Genomic DNA, 17,399 nt, shown 5'->3' with positions numbered 1-17,399 from the left:
TTAAACCTGAATTTCTCCAGTTAAATATCAGAAATGGGTAAAATAGTCATTCTGGATAAAATCTTCAGTAACTTAATGCAAATACTAAGTAAAACCCTTTTATGTGACATTTTGTCTCCACAGAGACGTCCTCCGGATTCTCACAGTGACACTTACGCAGCTCTAGATATGAAGAATCAGTCACCTGACTATGATACTCTGATGGTGAGTCTCTTATATGGAGCGCAGGGAACTAAAGAGCGTTTTTAATACCGTGTGTCCACATAATGTCTTGTGGTTCTTCTCCCAGATGCTGAAGCCTGCAGCCAGTGACAGACAGCCTGCAGTTTAGGAATCAGCTGAAGATCCAATTTATAAAAATATGATGTATAGTGAAAAAGGACGATATCAGGGATCAAACCCAGGGGCCTAAAACCACTAACCAGGCATTTATTTTGAGTTATATGTATATGTGCACATTTTGCAGATATTTAAAGGTTTCAATTTGCTTAAAACTTCCCAGGATTCCGGTTTTTGATCGGTTTTCTTGCAGATCAGCAAATTTGCAGGAGTGCATTGTGTACAAGGCACTCTCTCAGCTGTCCCTGTTCACTGTGGTAGTGCGTACGTCTCTCCTCCACAGTATTTGTGCCGGAGATGATCCCAAGTTCAGATTCTCCATCCTCCCCGTGCAGCTGGGCAGTGTGTCACCCCTCTGTTATCCTTCAGCAGAAGCAGGGCAGGAATCCTACAGCACGGTGTTGGCTCCGACGCATTGGTCTGGCTCTGACACACTGGACTGACGCACTTCCTGGACTCGTGGCACTGACCAAAGTCTCTCTTCCACTCCTCACTCTGTTATTTGCCACTCGCTTCATTAACTGCTCATTTCTCTAATGTATTGAATGATGAACATGTTTAGGTTTGATTGTCACTCTGCTGCACTGTAACCCAAATAAAGCACCGCTCTGTAACTGGCGCAGGGGCCTTCAGGAAACTTCCACTGGGCATTAAAAACAAACTCCGTGTTAGCAGCTAATGGTCGACTTTGTGGCTGAGTAGGATAGAACTAAATGCCTGAGGTCAGTGTTGGGCCCTTGGTCTGACCCGGCTTCCTCTAAGATGTATGTCGCTTTGGATGAAAACATCTGATAAATAAATGATCTGATAAATAAGTGAGAGCTGCTTCCTGTCTCCTTACTCTACGTCCTCCACAGAAAATGCTGGCATTTCCACACACGCTCCCTCAGCCCAGCAGGGGGAGGTATGGAGACTCACCTGGCAACCCTTCTTCATCAGATGTCCACCTGGACTCTCCTCCTATCAAAAACTACAGCATTGTAATTATTCAGACATGAGTATAATCAATGTGAATGTGTCACATGCTTTAATGTTAAAATAAAGTTATTAGCGCGAGCCCTGTCTGCCCCTTGGCCTGCTTGAAGAGTCACAGTGCCGTTCTGTCGCCCCCTTGTGACCATCATCACTAACTACAACCCGTGTCTGACTCGTGTGACAAAAATCTAACCAGGAAAGGAATTTTACAGAAACATGTCAGTTAATGAATATTTCTCCAGATTCTGTAACTCATTTAAAATCTTTTAATAAGATTATGCACCACATTGGGTAAAATCAGTCAATTCTTTCTAATGGTGCATTAAAGTTAGATCATTGGTGTATTTTTATAATGAAGCTTTGGGCAAAGAGACAAGCTTCAGTTCTTCCTTCCTTGTAAATGACTCAACTTTTTGTCAGTTCTCCTTTTATACCAAAGTATGATATTGTCAGCTGTTCAAAATGCTTTTTAAAAAATTCCAGAATCAGCTCAGCTCAGGGTTGCATTGGTCAGCAGCCACACTACCTGCAGCTGAGCCTAGATAATCCACCTGAAGCTAAGCAGGTTTGGCCAGTACTTGGAAGGGAGAAAGTTGGGTTGCTGCTGGTTGAGGTGTCGGAGTGCCTAAGAGGGAAGCCCATCGTGTGGTCTGTGCGGATCCCAGTGCCCCAGTGCAGTGATGGGGACACTGTGGCTAAGAGGGAAGCCCATCGTGTGGTCTATGCAGATCCCAGTGCCCCAGTGCAGTGATGGGTACACTGTGGCTAAGAGGGAAGCCCATCGTGTGGTCACCGATCACCTCAGGAAGCATGGATGTCAAACATGCGCCAGTATTGAAAGCCAAATGGAAAAGCAACTAAAAACTAAGCTAAAACTAAAAACTAAAACTAAAAAATAACTAAAACCAAATACAACAAAATTATATGTGCAGTCTCCCTTATTTGACTATCTTTGCCGGCCCCTGGAGGATGGGCTCCCCCTTTGAGTCTGGTCCCTCCCAAGGTTTCTTCTTCCCTGGGAGTTTTTCCTTGCCACTGTCTCCTTTGGCTTGCTCACTGGGGGCTTTGGGTGCGGATGCTGTAAAGCTCTTTGAGACGATGTAATGTTGTGATAATGTGCTATATAAAAATAAATTTGTTGTTCCTGTGAGGGGATGCATCTGTCTTTGTGAGAGTATTTAGCCTGTTAACCAGGAGCTGCTTCCTGTCCACTGAAACCACATCCTCCTCACAGAGAATTCTTCAATCTTCTTATAGCCTTTCATATGCCCTTAGCTGATACTGTTAGTGAAGCATTGTGCAGCTATGTTGCTACACTTGGCTGTTCACAGTGTCACACTCAATGGACATTAACAAAGCACAGGCCATGTTCACAGCTGAATGCAGGCTTCAATTAAATTTAAATTTATCTCACCTGTTATTCAGATTATACAAATGTACTTCTGGCCAAAAATACTTAAGCAAGTGGTCACTTCATGCATGTTGAATGCACAGTAACAGTGCTTTAATAGCATCAATAGCATCATGTCTAATTTAACAGAAGGGTCCAACAAAATATCCAGTATTCAGGCAGGAAAAAATGTATGGAAACACATATACCACTAATAATCACAAACAATCTATCAGGCTATTACTAGTGTGGGTTGGTTTACCATAAAATACTCGTACTGTCATATCCTTCCTGCCACACTCCTCCTGCTCTTTCTCACTAACACGGATTAACAAACCACACCTGGGGCCCTTTTAGTGTTACCTCCTGTTCCTGCCCTCTGCTTAGTCATTCACAGCTGCCTCCTGTTTGCTCCTTTGTTATATAAGAACCCTGCTCCCCCCACCCCACTTTTTCAGGTGAAAAAAAGAAAAAACTTTGTGAAGTAGCATCGCTAAATAGGGTGGATGCAGTGATGTTTGAACTCATCAGACTCTCAACCATTATAAACTATTGATAGCATGTGTTCCCGGCAGGTAGGTGTCCATTAACATGCACATCCCCATACCCGTACACACACACACGCTCATTCCCTTACCCATACTGACACGCACACTCATCCCCGTGCCCGTACACACACACAAGCTCATCCCTGTACCCATAGACTCACACACAAGCTCATCCCCCTGCCCGTACAGACAGGCACACTCCTCCCCGTGCCCGTACAGACAGGCGCACTCCTCCCCGGGCCCGTACACACACAAAAACTCATCCCCGTGCCCGTACAGACATGCGCACTCATCCCCATGCCCGTACACACACACAAGCTCATCCCCGTGCCTATACACCCACACACAAGCTCATCCCTGTGCCCGTACACACACACAAGCTCATCCCTGTGCCCGTACATCCACACACGCGCTCATCCCCGTGCCCGTACACACACACATGCACTTATCCCCGTGCCCGTACACACACACACAATCTCATCCCCGTGCCTGTACACCCACACACGCGCTCATCCCCATACCCGTATACCCACACACAAGCTCATCCCTGTGCCTGTACAAACACACGCCCTCATCCCCGTGCCCGTACACACACACAAGCTCATCCCTGTGCCCGTACACCCACACACAAGCTCATCCCCGTGCCCGTACAGACATGCGCACTCATCCCCATGCCCGTACACACACACAAGTTCATCCACGTGCCTGTACACCCACATACAAGCTCATCCCCATACCTGTACACCCACACACGCTCATCCCCGTGCCTGTACACCCACACACGCTCATCCCCGTGCCTATACACACACACAAGCTCATCCCCGTGCCTGTACACCCACAAACAAGCTCCTCCCCGTGCCCCTACACACACACAGGCTCATCCCCGTGCCCGTACACACACACGCGCTCATCCCCATGCCTGTACACCCACACACGCGCTCAAGCGCATACCCTTATACTCACACGCGCTCATCCCCATACACTTATACTCACACGCGCTCATCCCCATACCCGTACACACACGCACGGTCATCCCCGTGCCTGTACACTCACACATAAGCTCATCCCCGTGCCCGTACAGACATGCGCACTCATCCCCGTTCCCGTACACACACACACGCTCATCCCCCTGCCCGTACAGACACGCACACTCATCCCCGTGCCCATACACACACACACACAAACAAGCTCATCCCCCTGCCCGCACAGACATGCGCACTCATCCCCGTACTCGTACACACACACACAAGCTCATCCCCATGCCCGTACACCCACACACGCGCTCATCCCCGTGCCCGTACACACACACAAGCTGATCCCTGTGCCTGTACACCCACACACAAGCTCATCCCCGTGCCTGTACACACACACACAAGCTCATCCCGTACCTATACAGACATGCGCACTCATCCCCGTGCCTGTACACACACACGCGCTCATCCCCGTTCCTGTACACCAACACACGCGCTCATCCCCATGCTTGTACACCCACACACGCGCTCATCTCCATACCCTTATACTCACACGCGCTCATCCCCATACCCGTACACACACGCGCGCTCATCTCCATGCCCATACAGACATGCTTACTCATCCCCGTGCCCGTACACACACAAGCTCATCCCCGTGCCCGTACAGACATGCGTACTCATCCCTGTGCCCGTACACACACACACGCTCATCCCCGTGCACGTACACACACACAAGCTCATCCCCGTCCCTGTACACCCACATGCGCTCTTCCCCGTGCCTGTACACACACACACGCTCATCCCCGTGCACGTACACACACACAAGCTCATCCCCGTGCCTGTACACCCACACACGCGCTCATCCCCTTACCCGTACACTCACGCGCGCGCATCTCCGTGCCCGTACAGACATGCTTACTCATCCCCGTGCCCGTACACACACAAGCTCATTCCCGTGCACGTACACACACACAAGCTCATCCCCGTGCCCGTACAGACATGCGTACTCATCCCTGTGCCCGTACACACACACACACGCTCATCCCCGTGCACGTAAACACACACAAGCTCATCCCCGTGCCTGTACACCCACACGCGCTCTTCCCCGTGCCTGTACACACACACACGCTCATCCCCGTGCACGTACACACACACAAGCTCATCCCCGTGCCTGTACACCCACACGCGCTCTTCCCTGTGCCCGTACACACACACGCGCTCATCCCCGTGCCTGTACACCCACACGCGCTCATCCCCATGCCTGTACACCCACACACGCGCTCATCTCCATACCCATATACTCACACGCGCTCATCCCCATACCCGTACACACACGCGCGCTCATCTCCGTGCCCGTACAGACATGCTTACTCATCCCCGTGCCCGTACACACACACGCTCATCCCCGTGCACGTACACACACACAAGCTCATCCCTGTGCCTGTACACCCACACGCGCTCTTCCCCGTGCCTGTACACACACACACGCTCATCCCCGTGCACGTACACACACACAAGCTCATCCCCGTGCCTGTACACCCCCACACGCTCTTCCCCGTGCCTGTACACACACAAAAGCTCATCCCCGTACCTGTACAGACATGCGCACTCATCCCCGTGGAGTTTGGCTCATTCTTCATCTTCTCATGTCCGTGATATGTTACTCCTAAGGCTGTCATCAGAATGAGCTGTGGTTTGTACCACAGGAGCCCTTCTGCACAGAAGTATGAGACACTGGGCTGGGCATTGCGTCACCAAACTGGTAAAATTTAGATCATAAAAGAGGAAGTGTTTTTTGTAGAGCTAATTGGAAGAAAGGAAGATAATGTGTTAATATTCACAGTGCTTAGAAGGCAAAGGGAGTGTTAAGTCTTATTCTCACTCAAGATACATAAGTACTATCTGCCATCTCCGAGCAGACTGTGAGTGATAAAGAGCTCAGAGCAGCAGAGATGGGAGCTGGAGACTCTCTGACCTTCTGGGGCCTGGCTGTGCTCGTCTTACCTGGTAAGAGCAACGACTATCCAGTATTTGTCAGAGTTTTTTGTTCAGAACCGAATCGTTCTTCATGGTGCAGTTACTGTTTAGTTGGTATAATTCCAGCCTCATAAGGGCTGATATGTGGTGAGAGGGGATGTTTGCTGGAGAGGAATGTCCAGTGAGACCGTTTGGGGTCTAGCAGAGACATTTCTACCATTTTCTGTCTTTCTGTGGTTTAGAAATGTTCCTCACATGAGATAAAGACACACAGTGCATCTGAGTTATATTTAATCATTTACGAAAAGCACACCAGTCAGGGTAAGGCATGTCCTGCAGTGAGGTCACTGCTTCACGTTACTGCAGCATCTGCTGTGAGCGGGGGTGTAAAATGGAGGAGATGGCTGACAGAGCACACGTCTGGCGAGTCGGACATTAATCGTCTCTTTGGATTATAAATTCCTGCATTTCTGCTGTTTAATATGGGCCTGGTAGCTTCCGGTGTCCTGCATGTTCATTGTCAGATTAGTTTGGCTTCCAAACTAGTTCAAAAAAGGAATTTTTGGTTGTGTTTTGATGTGTGGACCAAAGATTATGAGAGCATAAATGTAAATATATAAAACCAAAAAACTTATATTTACATGGAAATAACTGCATTCAGTTGTAAAGACAGACACTGCCTTTCTGAAAAGCAGTTCCAGTTCAGATATAATCAACATTTTAAGCGCGATTCACAGTAAAGTATATTTAATTCTTTAAATAAGGTGATCTGACTGTCCAGGGGCTCCTGCCTTTATAACCATTAAAACAGGCTGGGGGGGGCAGCGGGTCCATTGGTGATTGTTTCAGTTGTGAATTAAGAGTATATAAGCAAACCTCCAGCGTTCCTCTGCCGGTAGAATACTTACCACAGCCCGGGGGGTGAGAACCCCAACTCTAGGTCATGAATCCAGTCTGATTCTCTACGTTGGCATATCTAGCAAAGAAATGCTTTTCTCTCTGGTGGCCGGTCCCAATGTTCCGCATTTTAAAAACTGACAGAGAGGTTATTTTTTATAATTACTGTTTTCCAGGAGTCATGAGTCGTGACTGGAATGTATGGTACCCAGAGAATCCAGTCTGTGCTGTGAGAGGATCTACTGTGGTCATTCCCTGTGGGTATGATTATCCAGAGGCTTACAAAGTGGAGACAATCATGTGGTGTCATAATGATAGTGACTGTAGAGACGCACCATATGTCTGTAACAGTAATACTGAACATATCAGTACTCAGTACAGAAGCAGAGCAGAGTGTTTGGGGGACAAAGAGAATAACTGTACATTACGGATAAAGAACATTACAGACGCTTATGCTGGAGTGTATAGATTCAGGTTTATAACCAGTAATGAAAATGGAAAATGGACTGGTCAGCCTGGAGTGACTCTAAAAGTCAATGGTAAGTCTCTATACTTCCAGCCAATGGTATCATCAAACATAACAATTTTAGCTCTGCAATGTATTATTTTCGAAACACTGACAAAAACTCCTGCTTCTAAAGGGTCTGGTCTATAAGACTTGCTGTAGATGATAAATATAATAGATAATGAAGCACTTGGGATAAGTGGAACTTTTGTGTTTCTGTGAATTTGATGCAATTTACTCTAAATAAAAAAGTAGCAAAGAATCGGTGAATTAGATAAATAAGTATGACTGTCTGTAGAATTAAAGGTCATAGCGACCACATCTAATAGAGATTTAGGAGTAAGAGAAGGAGACATTGTGGATTTAACATGTGGCACAGAAAGCTGCTCTCAGCCAATCAGAAACCACCTGGTTTAAGAACAACCAGCCAATCACAGAAACTCAGTCCATACTTCACTGTAATCCTGTCTCTAAGCATCACTCTGGAAATGAGTCCAATGCTTTAAAAGGCAGTAAACTCTCCAAAAATTGATTTTATTATTCAAGTTAAATAGCAGCACAACAGCATTTTTCATAAAGCAGCAAACAACGTTGATATAACTTTTCAATATCTTTTGTGGGTTCTAGGTGGTGCATGGTCTGTAGATTACACAGAGAGAACCCTGTGTGCAGTGAGAGGATCGACTGTGGTCATTCAATGTCGATTTAATCATCCAGAGTCATACAGAGTGGAGTCGAGGATGTGGAGCCATAATACTGAGGACTGTGCTGGAAAATCATATGTCTGGCAGAGTCATAAAATAAACATTAGTACTGAGTACAGAGACAGAGCAGAGGTCTTGGGGAACACGGAGAACAACTGTACATTAATGATAAAGAACATTACAGACGCTGATGCCGGACTGTATAGATTCAGTTTCACAGCTGGTGGGTGTGAACTGTGCGCTCAGCCTGGAGTAGAACTGCGAGTCGGTGGTGAGTCTGTACTGTCCTGCACTTTCACCTTATTTTTGTATCACACAGCATAACCAGATTGTTTGTATTCTATGCCTATTTTCATTTAGAAATCACTGAGTCAGATACTGCTGATGGGCTCATTAATGAACAGGAGAATACCAGCTCTGAGAAGAACATGTGTAGCAGCAAGCAGATTATAGCAGTGAGAAGCTAAGGGGATTCAGTGTATAACATGTGGCTCTGGACAATAATGCTGATTTACAGCTTTAGAATTTGCCATGTTGGTAGAGCCTGTGACACAAATACCTCACACAGTAATGCAGAAAACCCCTATTGCTTGTTCTTCTGGGTATGATTTCAGAATTAAAAGTGATGATGACATCATCTACAGGAAAAGGATTACAGATAGAAAGAGACTCTGTGAATCTGACATGTGGCAGAGAGAACTGCTCTCTCAGCCAATCAGAATTCACCTGGTTTAAGGACAACAAGCCAATCACAGACACACTGTCCACAATTCACTTCAACCCTGTCTCCTATAATCACTCTGGAAATTACTCCTGTGCATTGAAGGGTTACACAGGGGCTGTGTCCAGTACCCTAATATTTAATATTCAATGTGAGTATGTAGTCTGATCCTGGTAATCAACAGCACAGTCTGATTCTCAAAATCTTCTTTCCAAAACTTTTTCCAAAAATACTCAAAAATGCATAAAAATACCCACAGAAACAGAATTAGGAGTAATAGTTACTTAGATCAAGGCAGAGGAATAAAATGTCCATGTTTAAAAATAAGTTGGCTTGATTAACATGCATGTTTTATTGATACAGCCTGTATTTACCCTGGATTCCCTCACTATAACCCGATGACAGTGATACTGGTGTGTTTGGGGATACTACTGCCTGTTTTAGCTGTAACAATCTGCATAATGAGGTGAGTGTTTTATTATTCATTCACTGTAAAATAATGGATATTTTTTAAAACGCTGAGTATTTGTGATATTTGTTTATTGATTGATCTTACAGTTTATTCCGAGACTCGGGTAACTGGCTACCCATCATCCTCGCTTCAGTCATCATGCTCATCGAAACAAACACACATATATCACCAAAGATTAACCCAAAATGAACATAATCAAAGGCAGTGTGCCGAGCAGAAACCCAGGGTGATGCCCTCAGCGCCCCCCCAGTCCCCCAAGAGCCCCCATTCTCTCTCCAGTCCCCGCTGTTTTCCCTTCCTTTTATCCTCACAGCTGATCACCTCTAACTAGCTAGCCTAGCTGGGCCCCAGTTAGCTGGTTAGCAGAGCTCCCTCAGTGTGACCCCTGTGTCTCCATGGTAACCCCCCATCCCAGTCTCTGACGCTAGTGTCTGGGGGAACACTGCTGGGCTTTAGCTGTAACAAACCACATAATTGGTTTGATTTATACTTTATTATAAATTAATTTGATCTGATTTTTAAGGTTTGATGTGACAATACTTGATTTTTTGCAGTATATACAGTACAGGCCAAAAGTTTGGACACACCTTCTCATTCAATGTGTTGTCTTTATTTTCATGACCATTTACATTGGTAGATTCTCACTGAAGGCATCAAAACTATGAATGAACACATGTGGAGTTACGTACTTAACAAAAAAAGGTGACATAACTGAAAACATGTTTTATATTATAGTTTCTTCAAAATAGCTACCCTTTGCTCTGATGCCTTCAGTGAGAATCTACCAATGTAAATGGTCATTTACATATATATATATAGGGTGTGGTGAATGTAATTTGAAATAAAAAAATATTTTATTTCGGTCTATCTCATGTTTCTCAGAAGGAAGAGAAATTCACTGAATGAGCCAGAAGACAGAGGGGGGGAAAAACAAGTATGTATATTGTGTTTATGAGCCTACTTTAAGGGTATGGTTATATTTTTAAGGGTATGATAAGTTGATTATTTATCAGATTATTTTTATATACTCTAAAGTACTTTTTTATCCAAGGGATCTGATGAATAATTGTGGATTTTTTTTTCTTTTTTACTTCAACACAATTAATTATAAAAATGCTTGATTTATTTGTCCCTTTGTCTCTCTCCATCTACAGATCGCAGAAGATATCGAGTATGCAGACATTAGAGAGTGTGGCTCTCAGACCGGCAGCCAGAGGCAGGAAGCCCCATCTCAGGGGGAGGAAGTCTGCTATGCTTCCGTGCAGTTTAACACCAAACCTCCAGGCAGGCAGTAAGTGTGAATTCAGCTTATTTTACTTCATCTGTATGGGTCAGAATACAGAAATACCAAGAGCAAAGTTATGTTTTAGAATTAAAAGCGAAAGACGACTGTCAGACTGTTAATAATTAAATATTTACATTCAACCGCTGCAGGTGTGATGTCAGTAACGCGGAGAGCCCCTTGTAGCAATCTTGTACGCTGCAGTCCGAAAACCAGCCATCTGCAGTTAAACCAGGTAAAATATCAGGACCATCATGTTCTTTATTGTTGGCGACACTGAAACTACAGAACATCACTGCAATATCTCCAACATACACCAAGCGAGATACATCGAATGAAGTACTGATGGCTCTTAATTTCTACGCCAGAATTCCTGTCTGACTCAGTCTATCCACCGAAAGGTCGCATTGGAATGGCTTTGTTGTGTTTACACACATAAACATAAAAATGATTTAAAAAAATATTAAATTCGTGCATTCATCTTTGGATAACTTTTGTAATACAGGATCTCTGAAACTTTTATTAAATTTATTAATGAAAAGTAAGTTGATTATTTATTTACAAGTGATACACATGAAGTAAAATGACATCTACTAATATCAGTAATCAACCATTTTAGGAGTCTTCCTCACCTGCGATTCCACTCCTCTGCTTCCTCCTGCTGGATCCTCCCCCCCTCCACAAGGATGCCTCGACAGGGACAGCAGTCTCTTCCAGAGCTGATTCCATAGAGCACACTGGAGCTGCAGTGACCATACAGCACACTGGAGCTGCAGTGACCATACAGCACACTGGAGCTGCAGTGACCATACAGAACACTGGAGCTGCAGTGACCATTGAGCACACTGGAGCTGCAATTACCATTGAGCACATTGGAGCTGCAGTGACCACTGAGCACACTGGAGCTGCAGTGACCATCATAATGCACACTGAAGCTGCAGTGACCATCATAAAGCACACTGAAGCTGCAGTGACCATCATAAAGCACACTGAAGCTGCAGTGACCATCATAAAGCACAATGAAGCTGCAGTGACCATCATAATGCACACTGACGCTGCAATGACCATCATAAAGCACACTGAAGCTGCAGTGACCATCATAAAACACACTGAAGCTGCAGTGACCATCATAAAGCACACTGAAGCTGCAGTGACTATAAGGCACTCTGGAGCGGCCCTTTGGTAGAGAGACACTCTCAGGGAACTGAGTCAGTTTGTCAGTTTGTGCCTGGTGCCCTTTTCTGGACAAAGGTTTCAGATGTTTCAGAATCTTTATTATCATTGTAGAAACACAACAATATTGGGTGCAGTTCCAGTTGTATTTATGTATGTAATAATCTACAGCTCACACCCTTAGCTCTGAATCCTGCTTCTGATTTGTGTGATTGGAGGATTTTGGGCAGTCCAAAGATAGTCTGGTCTCCTGCCCAGAGTGAGCTGCTGCTTTGTGGCCTGTGCTGCCTGGCAAAGGCCTCCCCCACGACCCTGACCAGGAACAGCAGCTGGAAGATCATTTTTCATCATCCACTCTGCCCAGGAGATCATTTTTTGCATAAAATTGTGTGTGCACTGCTGGTTTGTATTCCTGGTGCATAATTACTTGCTGGTTTAACAAAGTCAGAGGGAGCAGAGTCTGCAAAGGCATCCTGGCACATTTAGGCCTTTGCCCAGTGAATCCCAGCTGGTCAGGAATAGGGATGGGATAGGAATGGGATAGGAATGGGACAGGGATGGGATAGGGATGGGATAGGGATGGGATAGGCACGAGATAGGGACGGGATAGGAAGAGCAGAGACAGACTTCCTGCGTGGAAACAGTATCATTGTAGACATTTGCAGTGCTTTCATAGGTTTACGGCTCAATTTAATGATTTTGGTCTCCTTCATTTACTATAGTAGCCTTGCTGTGTATAAACAGTATCACTGTATTGATTTGGCTGTATTTTCATTATTATATTGCTTAATTGTAGGATTTTCCTTAATTTTCGGTAGTAAAAGCCATTCATTTAAACTCTGTGGTCCTCTCTCACAGACAATATTTCACAGATCCTACAAGCGCAAAGCAGGCAAAGCTAGAATGGAATGGAAAATGCACAAAAAAACAGTGATTCTAAAATTTACTTTGACTTTTATTTCATTGCAGACAGTATGAACCCAAGACAACTCATGTTCACTTTTATGTTCATATAGTTCATGGTTTGTCTGACTATTATTATTATTATTAACCCAGGTTCATGTTTTTCTGGTCAACTTCATTTCCTTTGTTAATATACATCCGTTCCTGTATTTCAGGCCTGCAACACATTCCTATAAAAGTTGGGACAGGAGCAGTTTAGGGCTGGTAATGAGGTAGAAAAAAATATGTGATTTAAAGCAGGTGATGCCGGTAAAAGCAGGTAAATGTCCTTTTGTTGAAACCAGTGGTTGTCTGTGGTCATTCAGTTACATCTGGCAGATTCAGGTTTGGGTAACATCTTACTTAGGCGACACAGGGCATCCACAAAAAAAAAGTTTGGTTGTGACATTTGTGTGTTGGGTTTTTATCGCTCATTTACACATCACATCAATGACATCATACCATCAATCACAAGTTGATAGTTGCAATTTGTTACAATTGAAATTTTTCATGAAGTAAATGTTTCCAAGCTTCACCTGTAGCCCATACATAAAACCAGGAAGCACTGTGGTATCACAACTACAGACAGGCGTGTGTCTGTGTGGTCAGCATGTACTGCTTATACAATACAGGGCCCCACCGTATCATACTTACAAAATAAACAAAATGCCATTCAAACAAACAAACAAACATCCACTTCAGAAAATAGTCTGAAAATAGTCCAGTTGTTCGTGTATCTTTATTGAGTGTAAACAAAATATGGGCCTTAGGACAAAACAGAACATTTTAGCATCGTTTCCCCTGTACTTATCAGTTACTACCTGAAGGAAAAAACGCAGGTTCAGTGTGTATTTTCAGCAGGTGGTCTCACATTTTGGCTTTGAGGGGAACCATGCTGAGAGAATGTATGAACTCCTGAAGCGTGGAGAGGTACTCCTGAGGGTGATCTCGCAGGTGTCCTGCATGGGTGGAGTCCTTCCACGCCTTGCAGTCCACCCTCATGCCTTGCTTTCGCCAGTCCTCAATCATCTCCTTCATCGTGAGATGGTCACACATTGGGTCATTCTCAGAGGAGAAGAAGAGAGCAGGTGCCTGAATGGGGCGGTGCCAGAAGATGTCGATGTTGGTGTTAAAGTAATCTACCGTGTGTCTCTTGAAAGCTCGAAAGTACAGCATGCTGGCCGCCCGCACAAGGCTCTCCCCCTGGGGAAGCAAACTCCTCCCCAGACCTACACAGAGGACAAAATTATTAGCCACAACACAAAAAGCTGTCACATTTTCAAATGCTGCGTTTCATTGAATGACGTTAAAGCTGATAGTCTGACCGTAGATGAGCATGTCTGTGCCAAGTTTCACCTACACTTCGCTTAAACATTTGACAGGCGTTACATACACCCCTTCTGATACTGGTGAAATGGATAAAGTCATCCAACCCACATCATCAAAGCAGACTGCGGAAAGCAAAATCGGATGTGCAGGTATGAGACTGTTCCACTGACCTACGGCCATGCGATCCAGGGAACCCATCACCAGGCTGTCGTAAACCTGCCCTCGGAGCCTGCGAATCAGGCCGTCATACTGGCCGGGATTTCTGCAGATGTGGACCAGCAGCTGGCTGAAGATGTAGCCCCCTACTGAGAAAGCATGCACCAGCAGGGGGCGCCACACAAACCTGTCGCTCTGCAGCACCTCCAGGACCTTCATGCCATAGTCAAGGCCCCATTTCGGCCAAAGGAACTGGCTGACCCGGCTCTCCACGATGAGCACATCAAAGCCGTTACGCAGGTATATGTCACAGTATTTGGCCAACCCCCGAGGCTGAGATCCCAGCCAGGGCAGCAGCAGCAAGGGTCTGGCGCCACCCTGTGGTGGCCTACTCAACACCACGGATTCATTCAATAAAAACGTGATGGTTTTGCTGATTTTGTGAGCGGTGACGCCGATCAGGATGGCAGACATAGACATCATTGTGACAACCTGTGAAGGGGGGAAAAAAGCACTAGAGGAGACTCTGCCATTTTCAAATCATTTTATTAATGAATAAGCTGAAAGATGTTTAACATGCACAGAGTAACCATAAAAGACAAGGTCATGTGCTGGTTACATAAACAGTGGCTTTAGTAGAGGGACATTTTATACAGCTAAACGTGTTTGTTTTTCGTAGTGGTCCATGTCAAGGATAACAGACAATGACATAAATATCTTGGAGAGGAAAGTGTAGCGAGATTACAGTACAACCCAAAGACTGACAATGTCTGACTGACATTTCCCACAATGTACACGGTTTCTCCCCCCAAGGATTTACCTTCCTATCGGAGTTCCGCTTCAGACTATTTTCTGCTTGACATTCTCGGTAAAATAAATGCGTGACCACGGTGCCTTGTCTACTTTCCCAAACCAGATCATTGTGACCGTCCCTTTAAAGCTGTTTCTACGGCTGGTGAAAGGGGCCATATATAGTAAAATAGCTTATACTATTGTCTATGGGCGTCCACATTCAGTTCATGTCCTTTCGTATGGTCTATGTTTCTAGTAAGAAAGGGGCCCCAGACACAGACAGCTTATACTATTGTCTATGGGCGTCCATGTTCAGTTCATGTCCTTTCGTATGGTCTATGTTTCTAGTAAGAAAGGGCCCCAGACACAGACAGCTTATACTATTGTCTATGGGCGTCCATGTTCAGTTCATGTCCTTTCGTATGGTCTATGTATCTAGTAAGAAAGGGCCCCAGACACAGACAGCTTATACTATTGTCTATGGGCGTCCATGTTCAGTTCATGTCCTTTCGTATGGTCTATGTATCTAGTAAGAAAGGGCCCCAGACACAGACAGCTTATACTATTGTCTATGGGCGTCCATGTTCAGTTCATGTCCTTTCGTATGGTCTATGTATCTAGTAAGAAAGGGCCCCAGACACAGACAGCTTATACTATTGTCTATGGGCGTCCATGTTCAGTTCATGTCCTTTCGTATGGTCTATGTATCTAGTAAGAAAGGGCCCCAGACACAGACAGCTTATACTATTGTCTATGGGCGTCCATGTTCAGTTCATGTCCTTTCGTATGGTCTATGTATCTAGTAAGAAAGGGCCCCAGACACAGACAGCTTATACTATTGTCTATGGGCGTCCATGTTCAGTTCATGTCCTTTCGTATGGTCTATGTATCTAGTAAGAAAGGGCCCCAGACACACACAGCTTATACTATTGTCTATGGGCATCCATGTTCAGTTCATGTCCTTTCGTATGGTCTATGTATCTAGTAAGAAAGGCCCCCAGACACAGACAGCTTATACTATTGTCTATGGGCGTCCTCATTCAGTTCATGTCCTTTCGTATGGTCTATGGATCTAGTAAGCAGCCAGAGCTCATAATGCCCCATGAAGCCACCAAGACAGGCGAGAGCAGGACAAAGAGCCACAGGGGCAAACTGTCACACAGCAGCAGGTTACCGGAAGTAATAGAGAGATTCTGTCCCAGTAAATCACATCCACCTTTTCTGACATATTCATTGCTTTTCACAAGACATTCTGAGGTAACTGCATATTTTATCATTTTGACTAATTATATGATAAAAACGTTATGCTAGTTTTTGTTCTAAAAGAACCTACTGTTAACTGGTTTGTATTTACTGGACGAAATTGTTTAGCTTTAATATGTGAATAACTCATCCAATTCACACAAGTCATAATAGCATAGCATCCACATGTATTATTGCCATATCGACCAATTCGCTTTTTAATTAACAAAGCCTTCAGCTGAAATAGGTTTAAGAATAATTTTCTTTAATGAAATAATATATGTATAGAAATATTAAGCACTATTGTTTTCAGTGTTCTCCAATGTGTTTTCAATAAGTTTAAAATATCCAATAAATGTATATAGTTCTATTGATTTTATACATTGAGCATATGGGATAGCCTAAGTATGGCTTACTAGTAAGCTTAAACATATAATCTGATAGACACAATGAATAAAATGCTGGATATTACATTGCTCATTAAAATGTCAATTAATTACAATGAGACAACTTGCCTCCATGGCTCTTGCATAATACAGCTCTCAAATTTCACAGCGAGCAGCGAAATTCAATTTTTCTATTGGTTCAGCCAGCCCAAAAAAGTTTTAAAGAGTTTTAAACACAGACAGGTGCGTCCGAAACAAACTACTTACTACTTACATACCGCATTTGGTCAGAAACGCATGACTGAAACTGATGCTTGTTTGCATGCATGACAGCAGAAGCAATGCACTAGGACACACTGGGGTCACGTTCGTGGCCTTGTGGCACAATGTAGCCATGGGTTATATACTGCAGAATTTCGGAGAATGTAATATGTCTTCCTGCCGTTCCATCGACGCTTCGGACCCCCACCTCACAGACCAACGTACCGCTCCCTCCTCATAGACAGCAGCAAACAAAAGCTGTTGTCGTTTTGGACGCGCCCATGTTCGTGGGCGGGTGCACACTGGCTCACGCACGCACAGCTTATTGGCATAGGTC

General features: G+C 44.7%; 4 protein-coding genes across 14 annotated transcripts in view; 2 read left to right on the top strand and 2 right to left on the bottom strand.

Annotated features, from left to right (window-relative positions):
• The window catches only part of LOC125739113 (transmembrane protein 53-like), a 223,749-nt gene extending 208,421 nt beyond the window's left edge, over window positions 1–15,328 (bottom strand). The window contains exon 1 of one of the 2 annotated variants that reach the window (XM_049008911.1): window positions 15,202–15,328. The gene's annotated coding sequence lies outside the window, so the exon portion shown is untranslated. The remainder of the gene's footprint in view (window positions 1–15,201) is intronic. The other variant, XM_049008913.1, reaches the window with a different exon arrangement.
• LOC125739112 (transmembrane protein 53-like) overlaps window positions 1–17,399 on the bottom strand; it is a 188,464-nt gene that overhangs the window by 87,111 nt on the left and 83,954 nt on the right. The window contains exons 3-4 of one of the 11 annotated variants that reach the window (XR_007397050.1): window positions 14,396–14,873; window positions 13,433–14,125 (exon numbers count right to left, since the gene is read on the bottom strand). The exons of 6 other annotated variants lie outside the window; for them this stretch is intronic. Coding sequence is in view for 1 of the 5 variants with exons in the window: in XM_049008887.1 (XP_048864844.1) it covers window positions 13,764–14,125; window positions 14,396–14,873 (840 nt within the window). In the remaining 4 variants the exon portion in view is untranslated. Of the gene's footprint in view, window positions 1–13,011; window positions 14,165–14,395; window positions 14,874–15,201; window positions 15,227–17,399 lie in introns of those variants that run through there. 4 more of the 11 variants (XM_049008887.1, XM_049008895.1, XR_007397052.1 and 1 more) reach the window with 4 other exon arrangements.
• The window catches only part of LOC125739109 (uncharacterized), a 164,882-nt gene that overhangs the window by 133,307 nt on the left and 14,176 nt on the right, over window positions 1–17,399 (top strand). Inside the window, exon 8 of the mRNA XM_049008872.1 lies at window positions 11,401–12,032. Within this exon, the coding sequence (XP_048864829.1) occupies window positions 11,401–11,504 (104 nt within the window). The 3' untranslated portion in view covers window positions 11,505–12,032. The remainder of the gene's footprint in view (window positions 1–11,400; window positions 12,033–17,399) is intronic.
• The window catches only part of LOC125739110 (sialoadhesin-like), a 247,290-nt gene that overhangs the window by 215,764 nt on the left and 14,127 nt on the right, over window positions 1–17,399 (top strand).

This window comes from Brienomyrus brachyistius, chromosome 3 (genome assembly GCF_023856365.1).
Source record: "Brienomyrus brachyistius isolate T26 chromosome 3, BBRACH_0.4, whole genome shotgun sequence".
NCBI classification, from domain to species: Eukaryota; Metazoa; Chordata; class Actinopteri; order Osteoglossiformes; family Mormyridae; genus Brienomyrus; species Brienomyrus brachyistius.
This window is presented reverse-complemented; position numbering and strand designations above follow the sequence as displayed.